Genomic DNA, 22,993 nt, shown 5'->3' with positions numbered 1-22,993 from the left:
CAATCAATTTTCAATCGTAAAAAAAATACGCGTATTTTAATTACCTACTGCAGCCCGTACCAATGGCCCAATTATAATATTATTATTGGTCGACCGTCGATTACGTTTTTAATTAATGATTTTATATTGTATAAGTTTGAAACGTAAACAAAATGTTTATATTCTTATTAGTTTTATTTTATAGATAAATAAAACAGCACATGCAAGGAATTTATCTCACGATATTTCAAATAATATTCATATACAACCAAACATTTAAAAAATAGTATAGTGTTTTTATTTTATATGAAATGATTATTTTAAAAGCAAACACTAATTTTTTTAAAAAGTATCTATGTTTTTTAATATATTTATATTACATTTGCATAATTTGAAATTACTGTAAAACAAAAATGTTTATTTCAATATAGTTTTTATGGTGTTTAACATTTTGAATGATTTAATTTCGAATTTTGATGAAAAATATATATTTTTGTTTTTTATAGCAATTTTTTGGATAAAAATAGTAAAAATTTTAAATTTTTTCAAAAATGATTATTAGTAATTATTGTTTTAAATTGAACGAAAAAAAAAATATTTACAGATAAAATTAAGAAAATAAATGTTTAACTTAAAAAATCACCTTTGTATGTATAGTATTTGTATGCGTTGATAATCAAACATAGTGTTCAAAACCAATAACTTTTTGGTGAAATCATAAATGCATGACGTCTTATCAAAATATTAATTTTTAGGTGGATTTGAGACATGCAAATGAAGTAAGCGGTTCACGGGTTGTCGATGTCGGTGTTGATTTATCCGAATTTTACGCATCCGTGGAGTGGGATATTTTAGAGGTTCCAGCAATAAGGTAAGCCTTTTCAATATTATATATTATATTGTTCATAAGCATAATTTTATCATAACTAAGTTATATTATTATCCTTTGTTTTGTATAGTGTACTTTATATAGTCTCTATATAGCTGTGAATGTGGTTGGTTTGGCGTGTATATTTGTCCACATTTAAAAGTTTAATTACTTCTGTATATTATAAATAATTTCCCAAAAGTTAAAAAGTTTAAAGCTTACTTAATATTTTTTTCTACCGTATATATTCAAAGTAAAATAAAAGTCTTAACAGTTTGGTATTGTTTGTTTTTAATGGTGTGCATTGAAATTCATGTGTTTTTTTTTTTTAGATAATTTACTATATCTTTTTTCACATTGTTTCATATTTAAAATTGAGTATAATATAAATAATATAAATAATAATAATAATATCTAAGAATGAGTTAATAACACTGTAATACAATAGTGTTAACATAATACAATGAAAAAATGTTTTCTATTATAATTGTGTTTAAAATTAACTTCTTAACTGAAAAATAAAATTCTATCCGTTCAAAAGTATTATACTATGTAACATTAGATCATGAAAATAAAATAAAAATATAAATTTAAGTACTAACACTTAAACATGAAAAATTCCGTTCATTAAAGTAACGTTGTACCTACCTAAATTAAAATCAACTAACCTAGTTTCTTTTATTTTAAGTAGATTATTAAGAATAGATATTTGATTTATAACTTCACTGAGATCCGTAACGAACAGTGTTAGTATAAAATATATTTTGTTTATCTATTTGAAAAATATTTGTATACTCAGCCTAACGATTTATCTATTAATATTTGAAGTCTATGCATATCTCGGAAATAAATATATTTATAATAGGTAATATGTATTACCTATATAATATTCTCTGTTACTTAGGCAGTTAATATTATTTAGTTTTTTACCATTATATCTATACTGAAAATTTTGGAGTCAGGATATCTACTAATTCTCAAGACATAATAAAAAAGTAGATAAATAAAGTAAGCGTGATTGGGTGTTGACAAATTTACCTCAAAGATTGTTTTCGGTATTTTAAAAATATACCAGTTGCCTTTACATATTGTAAATATCACGCTTATAATAAAAATCCGTAAAATAACAAAGGTGTATTAAATATAAATGTGAATAATAAATTTATATATAATATATAATATGTAAAAATAATAAAAAAAAATATTAATAATAATAGCTCACCTGGTGTAAAGTGAGAATTTTATCAAGTATTATATAATAATAATACAATACAAAATATCAATAATATATATGATTGTTTACAAATTTACAATACCTTATTTAATACTTTTTTTTTATTGTATGCATTATATTATAAAATACAAATATTTATTTATATAATTTCAATATCAAAATTGTTTTGCTTATATAATACTATTTTATTTATTTTTTTATTTTACATATTATTATTATAAACATATTTACTTCCCCTATTTTACGGATTGGTATTATAATCATGTAAATAATAATATTTTAAATAAACTAGTGCATTTTGTTCTAAGTAGTTTGGGAGGGAATTGGTACAAAAAAGGTACTTTTGAGTGCAACTGGTATACGCCCGCGTAGATTCAATCTAATGTTTTAATCGCATCGTCTACCTATTGTCAACATCAACGTTGACTAATCTAAAGTTTTTTTTATTTACAATGGGAAGCTACATTATAACTACTGTTTTATATTACAGAAACGAGAAATATTATACCTGCTGCGAAGAACCCTACTTAGACATAACATTCAATATTACGATGCGGAGGAAAACGCTATTTTATACAGTGAATTTGATCATACCTTGTATGGGGATATCGTTTCTCACAATACTTGTATTTTACCTTCCATCAGATAGTAATGAAAAAGTAAGCGACTATCGGAAATACATATGTTGTAATATGTAACATATACAACATACATACTAAACGGAAATTAAACAATATAATCACAAAATGTAATTTTATTTTAGGTTAGTTTAAGTATTTCAATTCTTCTTTCACTGACCGTGTTCTTTCTACTGCTAGCCGAAATCATTCCACCCACATCGCTAGTCGTGCCACTTTTGGGAAAATTTGTGCTATTTACAATGATACTTGACACGCTTAGGTGAGCTTATTATCGATACTGCACATTTTAGTACGTAAACTACGTAACGTCTCTCAATTCTTGTCATTGATTTTTCAGTATATGTGTGACAGTCGTTGTGTTGAATATACATTTCCGATCTCCTACCACACATGTAATGTCACCTTGGGTCCGCCGAGTATTCATTCACATTCTACCGAGAATGTTAATCATGAGAAGACCTCATTACCAAATGGAAAGAAAGAGGTAATCGTGTATTTATAAAATATTTGCCGCCGCGGTCTCAATAATAATAACAAATGTTAATGCCTTAGTCTGATGGGAACTTGTCATCGTATTATGGTGAGAACGTGTAACGGACTTGAGCTTAGAGATCAAGATTCAGCTAATCAGTTGCTGCACAGCAACGATGTATTTCCCGCCAGGTATGGTTTAGTAATAAAAGTTATCTAGTGTTTAATTGTATTCTCTATTAACATACCTTTATGTATGTATCATTAGGGACTTGGAAAGTGGTGTGATTGGATGTTGCGAGATTCACGGTCCAATAATAGCATTACCTAGTCCTTCCGAACTAAATCAAAATGGCCCAGTTCCTAAGGGTAGAAAACATTGGCACGATTGTCCAGAACTTCATAAGGCCGTTGAAGGTGCAGCGTTCATAGCAGATTACATAAAGAAAGAAGAAGAAGAGAAAAAGGTAAATATATGTAGTTATTGTTTAAATAACATCAAATAAGCTTAATTGTCTGGAGTTCTAAGATGAACATTTTTCAAAATTACTTTTTCATTTCAGATTAAAGAAGATTGGAAATATGTGGCAATGGTATTGGATAGGTTGTTTCTATGGATATTTACACTGGCCGTGACAATGGGCTCTGCAGGGATAATTCTACAGGCACCTACTCTATATGACAATCGGTTGCCAATCAATGTCCGGTTGTCGGAAATACTTGCCCATACACCAACAATGAAACAAAATTATAATAACATTATGTAAAGACGATAATTGCTCAATATTGTCAACATTAGACAAACCAGTGACATACATCACTGGTCCAGAAGAGCGAACGATAGAGTCCTACTACTACAACCGCCATAACTGGGTTATAAAATATTTATATATATTATATAAATATATATATAAGCATTATAGATAATACAATTTGGGACGAGGGACCAACAAATCGAGGACTGCTGGCCGTAATATGTACAATAGTGTCAATTCTGATATTAGATACTATTTTCATGCTCTCAAAATTAGTAAATCAAATAGATAGATATTTTTAGAAAATTTGTTTATAAATAAAATATTTATAAGCAGTATATATATTTGTTTAAAAAAAAACCATAAAATAGGACCTGAATTGGTTACAAGAGAAATATTAATTTTCTCCATTATTATTTGTTCTGTAAAAAGAAACATAATTTAAATCATGTTATTATTTATTATAATACAAAAAAGTAATAACACTTCATAGTAATATGTACATAGAATTATGTTAACTTGTGAAAAATGAATAAATATATTTGATGACGTTTAAACATGACGAGTTTATTTAATTCAGATTATTGATAAATCATCCTGATCTACAACTGTTATCTTGTAACATGAATCAAAGTAGAATAGTGACGAAATTATATTATAAAACAAGATATAGCAAATATGTGTTTACTTAAATTTTTCATATATAAGTATACGTATACATAAAGGTATAAGGTATTAGGTATAGGTATAAGTATATTGTATTTATACATATTGTCGAACTAGGAAAAAATGTATAGTTTTTAACACATATAAAACTATGTTCAAACCTATTCATAATATTGTTAATTATTATATCAAGTGATTTACGATTTTACGATAAAACTTTGACATCCATTCAATGTTTATATTCATAGACTCAACTGTATCATCAATACTCAAACCATCTTGTATATAATAATACGTTCTAATCATAAACATTTTGATCTGCAAAAAAAAATAATTGAATGAAGCTTTTGATTTAAAAAAAATAATAATTGAATAATATATTTATTACCTCTTCTAATTCTTCATTGGTTTTCATTCGAGATCCTATAAGTCTTATGTATTTGCTCATAGCAGAGCCTCGATTATTGAAGCTAAAAAAAAATAAATAATAATATGAAATTTGAATTTAATTTGTTCGTACTACATACAAAATAGCGATAACTTACTAATTAGCTATATCCTCTAATCTACTATACAAAAAGTTTTTTGCTGTTAAAAATCCATCGTCACTCTTCGTTACATAATAGAACACTGTTATTGCGTCTTGCTTGCGAATAATAGAATTATCAAGTGTCCAATTTAAAAATCTAAATCAAATCAATGATCAACTGTGTTGTATTTAATACGTATAATCGATATTAATACCTGTTAAGTAACCAAGTATCCGAACTACATCCTAATGCTGTGAGTAATTTCACTTTTTCAGATGCCACATTGGAACGCTTATAACGTTCCCATAAAAAGTCCCATTCAGCTACACCTCCATATTTAATCGCTTGACAGTAAATTACAGATTTCAGTTCTACAGGCAATCTAATATATTTGAATTATAATAGTTTGTATTTAGTTCAGCTAAACAGTGATAAAACTTACATATTATTTTGGTCTGGGTTTGTAGTATTCATCCACTTGCTAAACAAATTGATAACTTGTTCGGTGCAGTCGTTAATTCGGTAACGGCAGGCTTCGGCAATTATTAGATTCTTAAAACGTATTTCCTCAAAATCATTGAGCTTGGTGGTCATGTTTCGGAATCTGCTGTACACAGGCGACAGAATACGTTGCATATAGTTCTAAAAACCACATTCCATTAAACAATATAACAACATTATTAAAATAATACTAGAAGTAAGTACAACAGGTAATTCATATTTAAAAAATGCCATAAATTGTGATTTATAGAATACAAGTAATAAAATATAATATAAATATCATGTGTGTGTATATTATATACTATATACATTATACTTATATTGAAAATCTAATGCATATGATGTGATATTACTAGACACATTTAATGATTTTTTTTATACTTATGTTATTAATGGATAAATAAAAAACTCATTGTTAAAATTTCCAGGTCTTTATAATAATTATTGATAAGAAAAATATGTAGGTCCTTTTTTCAACTAACTTGGAACAACGCTTGGTCTGTAGTCCTTTGCATTAATTCATAAATCGAGGTAAAACCATCCGAAGCAGCCAACCACGGTGCGTACTCGCTTTCGTGTTTTAAATATTTCAACAGTTGGAACGTGATTCCGTAATCCAAATCACCATTCTGCGAAAAACTAAACGAATCGTCGATCAACTGCACTCGATTTAACGTGTGTATAGTTTTGTATTTGTTCGGATCGTTCAACGTAGAAATGATACCCATCCAGTTTCGCGTGTCGTACATAACTCTAAATAAACCTAAAAAAAAAAAACATATACAGAAAAAATAGATTATAATTAACAAAACGTTTAAAATAAAACTATTAAATAAAAGCCCTTTTTGTATAAGACCTACCGGCCATCTGCACGTTATATATGACCCATTCGTTATCTTTAGCCAATGGTAAGGTGAGGTTGTTGTTTTCACAATTCAACCAAGATTTTGCTTTCGTTTGGTTAAAGTTGGCCTCCGTAGAAGTCGTCGTAGTGAGTGGTATCCACCAACAGCTTTTCTTGTCCGTACCGTTTGATTTGATCGTTAGGAAACGTTCCTACAACACGCGTTTACACATATAATATTATATTATTTATTTTAATAACAATAAATTGCATTGATGTAGGTATAATATGAAAACCCGGGGTTGTCCGTGTGTGTACCTGTGATAATGTAACCGTGTCCGCAGAGTAATCCCGGACGACTTTCAATACGGGATAACCGGTTTGCAACGTCCATGTGTCCATAATCAGTTTCACGGTTAGATTTTTGTTCAAAGTTCCTTGACGGTGAGCTTCCTCGGTCAATGAATTCCACAAATCATCTTGTTCGGCGTTGGAAAACTTGTGCTTGTTTATGTAATTTCTTATGCCTTGTTTGAATGTATTCTCGCCGAGGAACATGTTCATCATATGCAGTAAAAATGAACCCTTCGTGTACGAAATTGTGTCGAAAATTTTTGCTATTTCATTTGGATTTTTAGCAGACACCGATAATGGGTGGGACGACTTGAGCGAATCATCTTTTAAAATGCTTAAATAGTTTTCAACTGCTTTGAGTTGGATATAGTTCCATTTTGGGTACAACTATAGTAAGAAATAATAATAACGTGATAATAATATGATCACAGTTTTATAATATGAATTAAAAGTTATACCGTCCAACATAAATGAAACTCACAAAATTTACTCCATATGCTGCTACATATGTAGCAAATCCTTCATTTAACCAAATATCGGACCACCATTTCATAGTTACGAGATTACCAAACCATTGATGAGCAAGTTCGTGAGCGATAACGCTAACTACACTTCGTATATTATCAATCGCAGCCACGTCTGGATCAATTAACAATGCGATCTCTCTAAATTATGATTTATTATTATTTTAGTTTCTGTAATAGAAGCAATACTAGTTATGGTTTACAATGATTAGTATATTTCGTGTAAAAATATCCCCCTTAACACTTCTTTAGAAGAACTTAAATTGCTTCAAGTCTTATAATATATAATATGTTTTGCCGTTTTTCTTTCTTTTTCTTTTTAATATTCTTCATATATATGATTTTTCACGATTTTATTATATAATATTAAAATAATTATTGGTTCATATATAGGTCTTAAAATTTGAAATTAATCACAGAAAATGTAATGTCTGTGATGTATTTATGGGAGGATGATTCAAACCACATGAATAGTTTATATCTATGACAGATGGGTATTTTTATAATATAGAAAAAAACACATGGCCATAGGGCATAGTTAATTTTACTTAATAAAATTAATGCAATAGTATAAGTGAAATAAAATAAAATTTTTCACTATAGGATATTTTCGCATGTAAAATATTAGTAATATTACTGTAAAAGTACAGAATTATTGATAATTCTTACATTTATTTTAACGTACACTCGAATTAATTTTTGGTTATGAATTTATAGCTATATATTCTCTTCTAGTAATTCTTGCTTTTAATTATGGAAACTATTTTGTGTCAACATGGAGTCTACTTAATATTTTTTAAGTTGAATTATTGAATTCTATTAATTATTAGCATTTATCGATTTATAAAAATGATCGAATCGTTTAAATGAGGCAAGAGCCAAGAATTGATAGGGCAATTATAATAAGAGAATAAAACGGTGTAACACTCTTTATAATATATCATATGATTAAACGACTGAAAATAATTATTTGTTTTATATTAAATACAAAAAAAAAATATTGATTTGCAAATTCTGAAAACCAATTTGCAATTATTTGCAATTGATATGCAAAATATTGGCATATTTTTCGAATCGATCAAAAAAAGTTGTGGGCAAACTTCACATACATATTATAAATATTAATTGTACGTACCTATAAGTGACGAGACCCCAATTCTCCATAGCGGCAGCAGAAAAATCAGGTATGGCCACCATGTCTTGTTTCGACAGCGGGAATTTTTCATCAAAATAATCCTCGTAGTACTTTAATATCGACGATCCCGCTTTTTTGGCAAACTCTGTTTGATTGGCTGTATCCTTTCTGGCTATTATACGGAACTTGACTTCGCCATCTTGACTGTCCGATTCAAAGAATACTAAATCCGACACCATGTAGGCTACTAAATAAGTAGACATCGGTACAGATTCTTCAAACTCGTCGAAAACATAATCTGGATTTGAAAGGCTAAAACCCGAAATTATTGCATTCAGTGTAATATTACAGAATAAATTAATAATAATATTATATCGTACAAAACTATACAAGTAAATATACTATTTTTACAATCATAGAATTTAAACCGGTATCGATTATTCTCACCTTTCCGATTCATTAATCTTTCTCATATTACTAATTGCAGTCAATCCTTTTTTATGACCCAAAATTATCTTGAATTTGGCCTTTAACGCAGGCTCGTCAAAACACGGAAAAGCTCTTCTGGCGTCCGCTGGTTCGAATTGTGTAACCGCTAGCCACCTGCGACATAATATTATGTTTTGATGGCCGAAACAAAATCATAAAACAGTTTTTTTTATGTGTGCTATGCACTATTAATATAATAACGCACTTTGTTTGATTGTTTTCCTTATCCACGTAGCTACTTTTGTAATAACCTAATAAAGCATCAGTGATTTTTCCCATAAATGGTATGGTTAGCACATATTTATCACCGGTTTTAAAGTTTACTGTTGACCTGACGTACATAAGTTCTTTCCACGGATTAAACGACACACTAGCCACTGGAACGACATATTCGCTGCCGTTGGTCACCACGACATCTTTTTTATCGATTTTCAAAATATTCGAATGCAACACTATGGTGTCGGTAGCTTCTATGCAAATCATCTAAACATAATAAATAAATGTGATGTTATTATAAATTATTGTAATATTTATATTTTAGTAAAAAAAAAATTAGTATAAATACGTTGTAATTAGCGATGCAAGTAAATAATTGATAAAGTACCTATAAAATTTTATTAGATATTTTTTTTTTTAATTTATTAAATTGTTAAAAGTTTTTTATCCAAAGTGTACACATTTTGTTTTTATTTTAAAATTTCATTAATTTCTACACTGCCTTATCTGAAAATGTAAAATAATTAGTTTTTGTGACGTTTGTCACGCTCATGTATACTCACTTGAATATCGACTACTCCTTCAAACATGAATTTATCTTCCAAGTGCGTAGTTACATTTAATCGATAACTGATGGGCTTAAAATTAGTAGGCAATTTTATCTCGTTAATGTCTTTCGAATTTTCAACTGACCCCATCAGAAACAATGCGATGATAGATATCATTTTAAACACCACAAAGTCCATTCTAAACAAATTATATACATGTATATAAACATAAAGTAGTAATAATAGTTTAATATAAATATGTTTTTTCTAAGTCTTAAATATTTTAAAATTTTTATGTATTCAATTATGTAGGTTGTCATCATGTGAGTACTCCGTAGATCCGTTAACGGTATTTACCAATATATGTCTTTGCACATGCACTCCAAATAGCGGTACGGTTATTCGAATATCGAAATCGGTTATTAAAAATTTTAATTTGATAACAGTTTTTGATCTCACGTTAAAATAAATCTTACCAGTTATGCAAAAACTGGAGTTCCACCAATTACGCTAAAAATAAAAATGTTTGGTTTAACCGAACATTATTTTTACCGTAATGTTTAACTGGCGTTATGCAAAAACTCTTTAATAATACAACCGATCCGGTTATTCTCTTATCTCGGACAAACGCAATTTAATATAAGTAAAAATTATATGTAAGTACTTGATAGTTTATGTGCATAATCTATATAAATTATATCAAAAGCCTGATTCTGGTATGTGCGAATATTTAAAAACATAATTTGTGTAAATAATTCTGTAAAATAATATATCGTCTTTCGAATGAAGATCGAATTGTTATGGGTAAGTACTAGGTAGGTTGTTAATTTAAAATTGAAATATTTAAAAAAAATTGTATTTTTTTGGTATAAAATAAAAATTATTGATGACCAATTAAAATCAAAATTTTAAAATTTTTCTAGTGAAAATTAAACACGATATAATGGGAATTAAATAATTAAATAAGAGTGAATAAAACTATAAATACTATGAATATTTTAAAATTCATTATCTATAAACATAGCTACAAACACAACTATTGCTGCAAAAAAAAAAAAAAAAAAAGATTCTGTAAAAAAACTCAACCTTGTCCACTCCGATAATAAGAATTTGATTGCTATGAACCTTGTGTATTTAATTCAAGTATGGACATTTTTAAAAATCTTCAGAACTGTCCTATGATAAATATTATTGCTCACTAAATATTAATTGATACAATTTTTTAAATTTTTTATCCTAATTTTTTAAAACTAAGTGATACCTAATAAAATCATGTATAACTTATGCAATAAATTAAGTACGAAGTATATTCCATATAAGTATATATATTACATTACAAACTAAAAGTAAATTTTAAGACTTATAGAAGATGACGTAACAGTAAAAATAACTGTCAAATTTAATTATTTAACTATGCAGTTTTAAGTTTTCTCTATTATACTCATTACTCGTCCTGTATTAAATACTGTTTCTAATTAATCTAACTTGTTATTTCATAGAATAACGTTAATCAACATGATATAAATCCACGATAAAAAAAAAAAAAATGTTGCTTTGCAAATTAGTTAATATTTTTACTTAGTTATTTATTTTTTATAAATGTTGCAATTTTAATGAAAATCTAAATTTTAAGACAAAAAATATGCAATTCAAAATATTAATAACAAAAAAATTTTATTAGTGTTAGTTATAATAATTATCTATTTATATAATTATTGAATGTTGATTTTTAGTATCAATAATACATCAATAATGATGATAAAGTTGAAAATATTTTTCTCTTTTTTTCATAATTGTATCTAGTAAATTTTAACATGTAAATTAATTTTTTGTTAAGCAATTCCATTGAGTTACAATTTTTTTTTTTTGTTAACATACATATAGCCAAAATCAATATAATTTTACATATTTTACTTTTGACAAATTTTATTTTAAGAGCGATATTTACCGTTGAACGAAATAACTTTTATGGAATCAAAATACAACAAATTAACTTTTATCAAATAATTATTATGTTCTATATACTATGATGCCGTTTATATTTCCGTTAGTGACGGTATTGCTGTAATGCTCTATATTGTTGAACGGATATTATACATTTTTTTATTGCATTACACAAACTCTGCATCGAGATAGACAGCTTTCCTATAAGACTATAATATATTATACTTGTTTCTACATTCATATATCATTGGTTTATATACTTTGTTTTTGGTGGAAACGGGTAACAAACACCAATCACGCATATACCACAATTCATTATTATTTATTACTATTATAACTAACTATATTATTTAATTAATCTCTCAATGGGTTAGTTTAAAATAATATATTGTGGAGATATTCACTTAACTACTTAAGTACATTATTTTTTTGTTATATCAAAAATATTTGAGAAATTTAAAAAAAAAATGTCTACTTTTATACATGAGGACCACCCTAATTAGTACAATATGCAACACTATAAATTGTTGTGACTTGTGCCTTACCTGACCGACTGCATGTTTTGGTTTTACGATGATCTGGTAACGATCGAAACACTACTGAAATTAGCACCTACGCCGTCTAACAGGTTAAGTATACACACAAGTGCGCGAAATATCGACGATGAAATTATTATTACTAAACCGGTGTGCGCGTGGAGGTCATGGACATTATAATATTATTATATTATATATTATACTGTATTTGCCAATGGTCTGTGTACAGTTATACGATCAGATGGAATGCACTGCAGATTATGTCGATTTATTTTGTTTTTAAATTGTATATTTTAATAGATTTTGGATGGTAGTTTTCATAACAAGTGTATTGATGGTAATAAACGACCGTTATGATATCGGATCCTAATAATAGCCAAAAAAGTCATCCTGATTCCGACATAATATTTATCAACGATTTACTCTTCGCTATAAATATTTTATGAATAATAAAAATTTAATAACAATATCAAATTATTTCTTCTTTGTAGAACATAATTATTTATTATTATATTATAATTGTTGTGACTTGTGCCTTACCTGGACGACTGCATGTTTTGGTTTTACGATGATCTGGTAACGATTGAAACACTACTGAAATTAGCACCCGCGATTTCAAGCAATTGAGTACACACACTATTAAACGTGCTATAATAGTAAATAAAGAAACATAAATAAAAATAAAAGGAGATGGTTCCTAGAGCAGTAGAATCTACCGAGGAGATAACGTACGAGCGCGCCGTCCGATTATAAGAAGCAATTAAAATTAAAACATTCAGTTGATACAAAAAAATATAATTTAAAATTGTAGTGTATGGCTTTAAACACAATATTATTATACTAATAATATATAGTTATTTTGATAAAAACGAACAGATATCGTCTGAGTAGCGAATAGCGATTGCAAAATATCAAACTGATGGTAATTGCACACAAGTTTTTGTAATGTTATTCTTATTATACTTTTAAACCATAAATAAATTAAATTACACAGACCTTTTTGTACAGCCAATGACGACAATAACGTACTTACTGATATATTGAAATATATTTATCATATTATTACTATAATTACTCGTAATATTATAATTTAAATTAATATTAAAATATTATAATAAGGCGTAATTTTGTTTTTATGTTATTGTATTTTATTACAATATATGAGACAATCAATTATCAATAATTATTCACACATACACATAATATTGTATTATTATCGTTCACGTGCGTCATTTTTATGCCAAAAATACAAATTAATTTATGTATCAATCACTTAAACGCAATTTTTCTCCATCGAGTGCACGCAGCGTGTGATAATAAAATTGTTTTGCACATTTATACGTAAAAGTTTATTATATTTCATAAATGTCGTGTACAGTAAAAATAATTATTCATTGTTATACACTTAAGTCTGATCCACACTAGTCTTAAACAGAACATCACGTAATGGCAAAATATTATATTATTAGTGAGATTATTTTTGAGATAATTTACATTGGTGAGTATACGTCATCGCACGGGGACTAACCGACACTAAAACGACTTTAGTACTTATTAAAAAATATATAAGTACTTTTATATTTTCGTTTATTTATTATCAGTATAGAAAATTATTATAATATAATCTATATCATAATATTGTATTTAATATACGAGTAGATCAAAAATAAAAACTAACAGTGTTTTCAAGATCGTAATTTGATTATTCAATAACTAAATTCTATGTAATAACACTTATCCATTTGATATTTATACTAAAATTTAATAAGTATTTATTTTAATACTCTTTTAATAAAAATCCAATTCGGAAGTATTAATTGTAATATTAATTCATATTATTGTTAACATCTCGAACTTATATAATAAATTTGGTTCACTACTATAATTTTTATAATAAAATAAATATTTCTCAAACAATAAATATATTAAATTAATAATAAATTATTTATTATTAAATAATTTAATGTTGTTTGCGTTGTCTAAAAATCTACGATTATTTCTCAAACACAAATCAAAACATTGGCATTTTAATATATCTCGTATATTTGATATGTTACGGTCCAAGTGGCTGATCAGTCATTATAATACAATGCCTGGACATTATATATATATATACAATGTCTAAGATGTTTGGGAAAAGTACATAATTCACAGGTATTATGTAATTCCCATATGGACTAGTCACTGTATACAATGTCGTAGTAAACAATGCTAATACTGGTGTGAGAAATATGAATATTAGAATTAACACATACAATATATACGCAAACAACAACGAAAAATATAAAAAAAAACCTTAGTAGGTTCTTGCATTAAATCGAATGGCATCATTTAGATATTATATCATTATAATAATATACCTGTGTAGGTATAACCATAGATAGACGCGCGTTTGGAAGCATAAGATGTGTAAATCCAAAATATTTTACACGAATAATATAATATTATCGTCCTATTTGAATGGAATATAATATTTATTTTACTGCAGCTACATTAGTTGCAGCTCGCATCCACGAAATCGCTTTCACTAGTTTTCTTATACAATATAGGACATTATACGCGTATACGTTTTGAATACTCATATTATTATTGGCGCATCTTAGTCCTTTATACTAATTATACTCCATCGTAAACATCTGGTCTGTCCTTTTTAGACGAACAAATTCAAACGGATCCTGCACACCGCAAAATGTATATCCGGTGCGCGTGCTAGACGAGATATTATAGAAGTATATTATATAAATTAGCGGTTTGGTCGTAACGCAGCCGAGATAGAACTGCAAACATAAATCACAATGTTATATCACGATGATGGTCAGACGTGATGTTATATAGCTTCAAATAAAGGTACTCAACGATTGCACCGTTGTGCAGGCAAACTTTTATATAACTTATATTATACATATTGTATTTTATGGTTGTAGTACCTATACAATTTTAAATATGGTGTTAGATAAAAAAAAAATTGTTGTGAAACATTCAAAACCTTTTTGACGTGCACGCGTATATTAAATGAAAAAACTAAAAATCAATGTGGTATTCTTTAACGTTATTATAATAATGATTGATATATAAAAAGAATATATTATACGGACATTACCTTAATTTCATTACCTATCTTTAAAATTATCAATGTCAAACACTTTTATGATAACGTCATAACGATTAATTAACAATATTCTGTTTATATAAACGATGAAATTATTTTTTTTTTTACTCGTAAACACCAGTAAACTACCCTCCACCTAATTATCCACCCATATTTGTATGCATATACGTGCTTGATTAAAAGTATATCAGTCGATAAACGGAAAAAAGTGATATTCAAATGCCACAAATCCACTTGCAAAAAGATATACCTATTTTAAAGCTTTAGCTATAAATTAAGATATACTTTTGATGATATAAAAAAAAAAAAAATGAAAAAAAAGAAAAGATAAAAAAATACAACTTTAATTTATATTTTGTTGAATCAATTTTCCGACGTGTATCGCCGTGTTTCCGGACCGTACCGTGTACAAATGAATATGTGCACACCGTACGTATAATATCCGTCCGCTGCCCAGCAGCAGAGTTGGGCAAAATTTTATCTAGATGATTATTTGAATAAATATAGGTATATTGGAATACAAAATTATTCAAATGATTTTTTTTATAATTATTCGAAAACAACTGTATTTGAATAATTTTCAAACCTAATGCTAATATAAAATATACAAATGTATTATAAAATAATTTATATTCATTTTAATACTAATTTTAGAGATTTAGGATTATATTTAAATAGATATTGGTTTAAATACCTATTGGTAGGTTTTTTTAAATTGTGAAATGATTAAAATAAAATTAATTTGACCTATAAATGACAAATGTAGTTATTGAAAATATTTTATGCGTGGTAAATAAATTTACTTTTAAATGTGATAAGGGTACTGGTGCTTTAAAAACTAAAAAGTTTAATATTGTTTTTAAGACACTATAGAGCTAAAGTGCTATAGTTGTATTATAGTTATATTATGAATAATTGTCTTGGAAGCAGTTGTCTACAATAATTGACCAAACATTTTGATCATAGGTTCTATAGATAATTTTTATATCTACATAGGTTAAAATAGTTACCTAAATTATAATTAAATTAATAATTAATCAGTGGCGGAACGTAAACTATATAACAAAAATAACAGTTGTCATTATTATAATTTAACTCGAATATTCACTGTGACAGAGTGTGTCTGTCTCTGCCCTAATGGTAATATTTTATATTATGTGTATTGTGAACATATATTTATAATGAATTTTAATATATTATATACTGTTTATAACAATTTGGTCAATTTACTTCGAAAGGAAAAGAAGAGAATCGTGCATGCCATATCACATATCCAATTATCCGAAACACTCAGCCCCGACCCCGCAGCAACATCAGATCTACCTGGGAATTTCTACACATCTCAAAACTGCTTAACAAAATCTAAACAATATGTAGATTACCTAAAAGTGTAATATACATTTATTGTATATAATATCATAGTGTTTATAACAATCTTGTTAATCTACTAATATACTGTTCATTCAATAGCCACTAATGCCGTGGATTTTATAATTTGTTAAATATAAAAAAAAAAAAATACTAAATATTCTGCTTTGGAATATGTGAAATTAAAACGGTTAATAACTAGAAACCATGTAATAAATATATTTTCAAAAACATTAATATTTTTTGAAATACTGAGTGGTTCATCATAAAAGAATTACCTGGTATACTATACTATGTAGAGTCTATATGATACATTTGTACCTATTCATTGAAATGTGGCTAAAATGTAATACTGAATCATATGAACCGAGTTTTCATGACTATAATTGTTATACTGTTTATAGATTTGATAGAAATTCTAATACTAGTTCACTATCTAGAGGTGGTGGTGTTCTTATTGATATACGCAATACTCTCTTATCTCAAATCATACCAATAGGTAATATATAATAAGTAATAATAACAACGAGGTTTTATTTGTTCTAATTAATCTTCAACAATGTAATCTTATTATGAGTTCGGTTCACATACTAATTAAATCTAATGAATCAACTTTTATCGATTATTTTAACATTGCTGAATCAGTTTATGATAAATATAATCCAAGTACAGATGTTATGTTGTTATGCGATTTTTATTTACCATCAGCAATTTCTTTTTAAATAGTGACCTTTATTTTAAAAATAAATAATTTTATTTTAATCTTTCTCAATATAATTACATACCTAATACTAAAAATATTATCCTTGATTGTTTTATCTAATTTTTTTTCTATTATTACTAAAAACAATGTATGTCGTAAACTTCACATTGATCCTCTGCGTCCTCCAATTGATATTTTGAATTTTAATGAATACGCTTTTGACTGGAAATCTAGTGATTACAAATCTATTATAAAATATTTAGGAATTAGGATCCATAAACTGGTTAAATCTTTTTAATTCTGATATTAACTATAATATTAATGTTTTTTATTCTTACATTAACTATGCAATAAATAATTTTATCCCTTTAATTTGTAAATATAAATATACTATACTTTATTTAGAATCTATATTTAGTTATTATATATTTCTCTCGAATTTTATTCCTGAGAGATTTGTATGGATATGTCCGGATGACAGAGTTTTTTTTCCATCAAAAAACCACATAATATGGTAATAGATATACAATATTATTGTCTAACGAGATTCGAGAAAAAACGTAGAGAATAAACAACAATAATATATAGGGTAGTTCGCCAAGTATGCTCCTGATGAAGGAATAAGTTTTCAACTTCGAGACTTCACAGTCACGATAAGGTGTGTTGCCAAAATAATATTCGTGACTGCACGAGAATGTTAAAAAAGTCAATTTTTTTTTCAACCGGACCGGTACCATACTGGTATATACTGCGTGGACCGGCACGGGTCTGCCGCATGTTGTGAGACGTAGTCGCTGTTGTTATTCAATCGAGCGCGTACACGCTAGACGATCATGTGGCTCATCGGATTGTGTCCCGTGAAGTGTGAAACGGCGGTATGCGGTGGCCAGCGTTACGGACGATTAGCGGCATTGCCGATACGATGCCGATTCCGTCGATACCGTACGATAAGTGGCTTGGAACAAAAAATGTCTGCAGTGTGCCGGTACCCGTGTATAGTTTCCGGTCATAATGCAGGTGCACACGGCATCGATGACTACCGGACACAGACATGACGGACATTATATAGGATATCAGACAGATATAAATTCACTAGCGTAAATATTATACATTTGTAGGTATGTGAATAATATGTTTTTTAATGCATAATTAATTATTCTGATTCTAGTCAACAGCAGCTCTGTTCATTGGTCAGAAGATACCGTGCGCTATATTCGATCTGCCTGTGCGCATCAGTGTTACTCCGATTTAATACATTTTATTATCATCGATATTGTATTGCATTCATAGACGTGCGCAGAGTTTCGAGTCGGGGGCATTGAATATTTTTACTGGCCCGTTTATTTGTCTTACGAGATCATGTAGTCAACATTTTTAAATAAATTTTATACAATATTAGTATATATCTGTGTTTCTGTGTACCTATATTAGCATCATTATAACGGGACACGTAAAATCCTATAGTTATTCTTTGTGAAAAGGTCAACTACAAATCACAATAGATAATTTAGTATATATAGGTAGGGGACGTATTTAAATTCCTTAAAAAACAAAAAAAATTTATTAAAAAAATACCATTTAATGCATTATAAAAATTCTTCTAAAATTATTTTTAGTATTGAAAAAATTTGTTTAATTATATACATTTTTATTCTTAGATAAGTGTTAATTATTCGTATAATTTTTATTATCTTCTAGTTCTCCTATTTTCTTTTTACTCTTCACTAAAAATGAATGTACAAATTAGGTTTTAGATTGATACATTCGTTATACTTTTACCTTGTGTTTCATAATATAAGCACTGTATAATCAGGTACTGCTTAATTTTTATCGAATTATATTCATTCCTATATAATAATGACTTGAAAACATAAAAAAATGTACTAAAAATGTAAAAAAAAATGCAAAATAAGAGTTACACTTTTTAATTCCTTGATATATGAAATTAAATTTGAGATTGAAATGCAATGTTTTCAGACATTCAGAAAAAAATTCCATTTGCTTTTAAATATATTCCTTAATTATAATAGGTAATACATTATAATATTACATTAATATCATTGAACCATCACTTACATGCTATTAATTCATTTATTTTAGATTTCGAATTATTTTTTGGATTTAAAAAAATCGTTTATTTTTTGGCACTTTTTACTAGTCTTGAACAGTAAAAGTGTTTTCTTCGTGCGAATTTTTTTTTTAACCACTGGGTCGTTTACTTAACATGACAATATGAATAATGATAAACAGATTAACAGTAGAACATTAGGGCGCGGTCCGATTTGAGTATTTACAGTAACAGTGAAATTGGACATCAGTTATGAGATTTTGATTTATGGGCATCTGATTCGTATCTATGGTTATAATATTACGCTATTGCGGTTGCGCCTGTATGTGTTGTCTATCGTGTACGAAGGGTTTTATCTGTAAAAAAAAAAAAAAATTAGTTTGATAATTAATAATACACTTATTGGATTACCAATTTATTTGTTATTAATCATTATACGGTAACTCAGCTTGGATCCGTTCACTCCTTACAAATCCATCCAAATCGTTCGGCGGTGACAAAAATCACACACTGCTATCATTGTGCGCACGCCCATATATTTGTAATGCATATTGATGGGCCTTTATTTTCGACGATTGTTAATCGGTTACACAACAAGGGCTAAGGGCCTTATTATTCTCGTTATATATAATATGTTTGCGAATGTTATTAATTAGTTCGTTACCATCATATTGTCGTACGGAAACAGTGCAACGCATTTCCGAAATACCGTTTAAATACATTACAGGACTTTTAGTACACGTACGAACATTTTTGTGCCGATAAATTATCGGTCATAGCGGTCATTACGGTTATATGTATTTACGTGGAGTCTGTTGTTGCCGTAAATTACATTAAAGTGCTTACACACGTTAATGTGCTTCTAATGTATACCTGTTTAGATGTCGTTCAACTCGGCGACACTTGGCAATACCTCATCGCTCATAAGTCATAAGTCATAAGCTTTTGTTTTTACTGAGTAAAAGGATCACCTAACGTCGTCGTTTGAGCCCAAATTCGTTGTATCGTTTACCACTTACATTAAATGACTACAACCTCTTGTATGCAGCTCGACGCCGAAAATCATTATGTTCATCGTCAACAACTCACTATACACTTTTCAGTTTACATCTTGTATTGAATTTGGTGATTAACATTATATTATGTGTGCATGGTGTTTTGTGTATATTTATCCTCCTTTTATTTATATAATAAGTATTATTATTAGTCAGCTCGTCAGCTCACCCGGTAAGTTTATTCCTAAAAAAAAAAAAAAAAACAATAATTTAATTATTGTTACCGTCTTTGTAGTAATTACCTCTGCATATTCAGCGTATATGTGTGTGCAACAATTATAGGAGCCAACTTCAATGCAAAAGTACCATTAGCGTAAATTACAGCGAATAAACATGTTTTAATACATATACTTAATATTGTAATAATATTATCTTTATATACTTATTACTAAATGCTTATAGATTAATATTCCACCACCTAATAGTTTTCAAAACATGGAATATTATCCTCATTCCTTAGTATTTAAAGTATAATAAATAACTCCGAAAGTTTATGTTCAAATTTCGATTACAATACGTCAACATTTTCAAAAAAATTACTTGATTCACATTTTGCTTTAAAACATGAAACATATATGTTCTCATTTAAAAAAATAAAGTTAGTACCACCACAGGAATACAGGATACTCCTTAAATATTGTGAAAAATATAAGAACTCGAAAATATCGTCTATAATTACATTTAAAAATTTAAAAAAAAATCAAAATTTGAATATACGCATGATTTAAGCATAAAAATAGAGTGAGCATATTTGAAAAATCACTTTGTGTAGTGACATTTATAACAACAATACAATAAGCACAAAAAATAATGGTACAAGAAACATATTTTCATATTAATAATTTTATTCAAAACATTATTGATATTTACCAATTTACCAATTTTATCCTAATGAAATTGTAAGACCAATAGACTGTTTTAGGAACTACTAGTCATTTTACTCCTCATCCATCTATGTACAATAATGTATATAGCTAAAAACAGAAAGTTATATTTTTAAGGATCTATATTGGGTATTTATGTCCTTGGCTAAATGGGCCCTATAATATTTGCTTGCACACCCGCCAATATATACCAAGTTGCGGCACTGAATTTAACAATGATACATAGCCCAGACCTAGGCTAATGCAATAGTGGCCCTGAGCTATTCCATTTTTGGGGGCCCTAATTTTCAAAAAAAAAAAATGTTTATATGTATTTGTTTATTGATATACTAGACACCTTTTTTAAGGGGGCCCTGGACTATAGTCCTTCTCCCTTAATTCAGCTTTGTGCATAGCAAATCTATTGTGTATATACTCATTTATGTATTTAAATATTTTAATTTTTCTAGAAAATGACATTTACATTTTCACTATTAAACTCCTTAAATAGTGGATGTATATTGTATAGTGTATACTCTGAAACATAAACGTTCAATCCGAGAAAAAATGTAAACAACCAAAGTCAACACTAAGAATTTGTTTCCATCTATTTCCATTATTTTATACCGATTCGTTTCATACTTGAATTCTATTATTAGCCCGATAAGGTACCTCCTATATTGGCAGTTCTAAATACACTTTTAGCCAAAGGCATAATCTTTAATTATAAACACATTAAATCCTCATTATAAACTGTTTTTACTATTATTATATAATATTATATTGTTCGAATTTTTTTATTACTATTAATTAATTTAAAATTGTGTGTATCATTGTTGTATTAAAATAAAAATAAATTAAAAATAAATTGTACCCATTTAAATTGTTATAAAATAAATACTTAAAATACATAAAATACAAAGTTATTTAAATTATAAAGCTCGTGAAACTTGATTGTGTATATTTTATTAATAACTCAGACACTCAGTGTTTTAGTATTAGAGTCTTTAAACATTTTAATACAATTTTATGAAGATATTTTAATAAGTAATTAAATAACTTTTATTACAATTTTATTATTTTAAAAGTTATTTTTATAAATAATGTCAAACAAATAATGTATAGTAATCATAAGAGATAGGATTTCTATGCATTTGTATTCTTTTTTCTTAAGTCAAAATTGATTAATACTGTCAGACGACGTGTCCACAATTTGGCTTATTCTCGTTTAAATAGAATAATTATTTTTTTGCACATAATTGCATATTTAAATTTTTTTAAATCTCATGAATTTTAAATGGTATTAATTTTAAATGTCTATAATTATTGGGTTCTTTGTCGAATTTTCGTAAATATACTATCTAATCTTATCTTGGTTGGACGACCGATTCTTATCGGTAAGATAATAAGATTACTTAAACATTTGTTTTCACTAGTACGATATATAAGTTGCTGTGAAGGTACGTACTTACATTTATATTTAATACTTTATTCGGTTTCAAACACAGAATTTTAGTCAATATAAATCCATTCTGCGTTTTAATCACCAGTTGTTCGTATTTTAAAATTTGAAAGAACATATCATTACAGTA

At 27.6% G+C, this 22,993-nt stretch overlaps 2 protein-coding genes across 3 annotated transcripts in view; one reads left to right on the top strand and one right to left on the bottom strand.

Annotated features, from left to right (window-relative positions):
- The window catches only part of LOC132928289 (acetylcholine receptor subunit alpha-like), a 48,280-nt gene extending 43,775 nt beyond the window's left edge, over nt 1-4,505 (top strand). Inside the window, exons 7-13 of the mRNA XM_060992854.1 lie at nt 735-850; nt 2,572-2,740; nt 2,845-2,981; nt 3,060-3,206; nt 3,275-3,385; nt 3,462-3,660; nt 3,757-4,505. Coding sequence (XP_060848837.1) covers nt 735-850; nt 2,572-2,740; nt 2,845-2,981; nt 3,060-3,206; nt 3,275-3,385; nt 3,462-3,660; nt 3,757-3,960 — 1,083 coding nt within the window. The 3' untranslated portion in view covers nt 3,961-4,505. The remainder of the gene's footprint in view (nt 1-734; nt 851-2,571; nt 2,741-2,844; nt 2,982-3,059; nt 3,207-3,274; nt 3,386-3,461; nt 3,661-3,756) is intronic.
- Nucleotides 4,506-4,616: 111 nt separating this feature from the next.
- On the bottom strand, nt 4,617-13,034 carry LOC132928288 (aminopeptidase N-like). Of its 2 annotated transcripts, none has more exons than XM_060992851.1 (14): nt 12,776-13,034; nt 9,771-9,954; nt 9,197-9,474; nt 8,950-9,105; nt 8,503-8,814; nt 7,325-7,508; nt 6,808-7,230; nt 6,506-6,701; nt 6,128-6,408; nt 5,587-5,786; nt 5,359-5,526; nt 5,160-5,300; nt 5,003-5,084; nt 4,617-4,932 (listed from the first exon to the last, which is right to left on the bottom strand). In XM_060992851.1, the coding sequence occupies exons 1-14, from the start codon at nt 12,787-12,789 to the stop codon at nt 4,798-4,800; spliced, it is 2,754 nt and encodes a 917-aa protein (XP_060848834.1). In that variant the 5' UTR covers nt 12,790-13,034; the 3' UTR covers nt 4,617-4,797. The 2 variants fall into 2 exon arrangements, with proteins under 2 accessions (XP_060848834.1, XP_060848836.1); XM_060992853.1 differs by lacking the exon at nt 12,776-13,034 and adding an exon at nt 12,245-12,356.
- Nucleotides 13,035-22,993: the final 9,959 nt, after the last annotated feature.

This window comes from Rhopalosiphum padi, chromosome 4, assembly GCF_020882245.1.
Source record: "Rhopalosiphum padi isolate XX-2018 chromosome 4, ASM2088224v1, whole genome shotgun sequence".
Taxonomy (NCBI): Eukaryota; Metazoa; Arthropoda; class Insecta; order Hemiptera; family Aphididae; genus Rhopalosiphum; species Rhopalosiphum padi.
The sequence above is the reverse complement of the archived record's forward strand: the minus strand, read 5'-3'. Positions and strand labels throughout refer to the sequence as shown.

Excerpts from the sequence above, each read along its gene's own strand:
- LOC132928288 (XM_060992851.1), bottom strand. Across the intron at positions 9,106-9,196 it reads AAGGAAAACAATCAAACAAA|GTGGCTAGCGGTTACACAAT; the intron begins GTGCGTTATTAT and ends ATTATGTCGCAG. Across the intron at positions 6,702-6,807 it reads ACACGGTTACATTATCACAG|GAACGTTTCCTAACGATCAA; the intron begins GTACACACACGG and ends CGCGTGTTGTAG.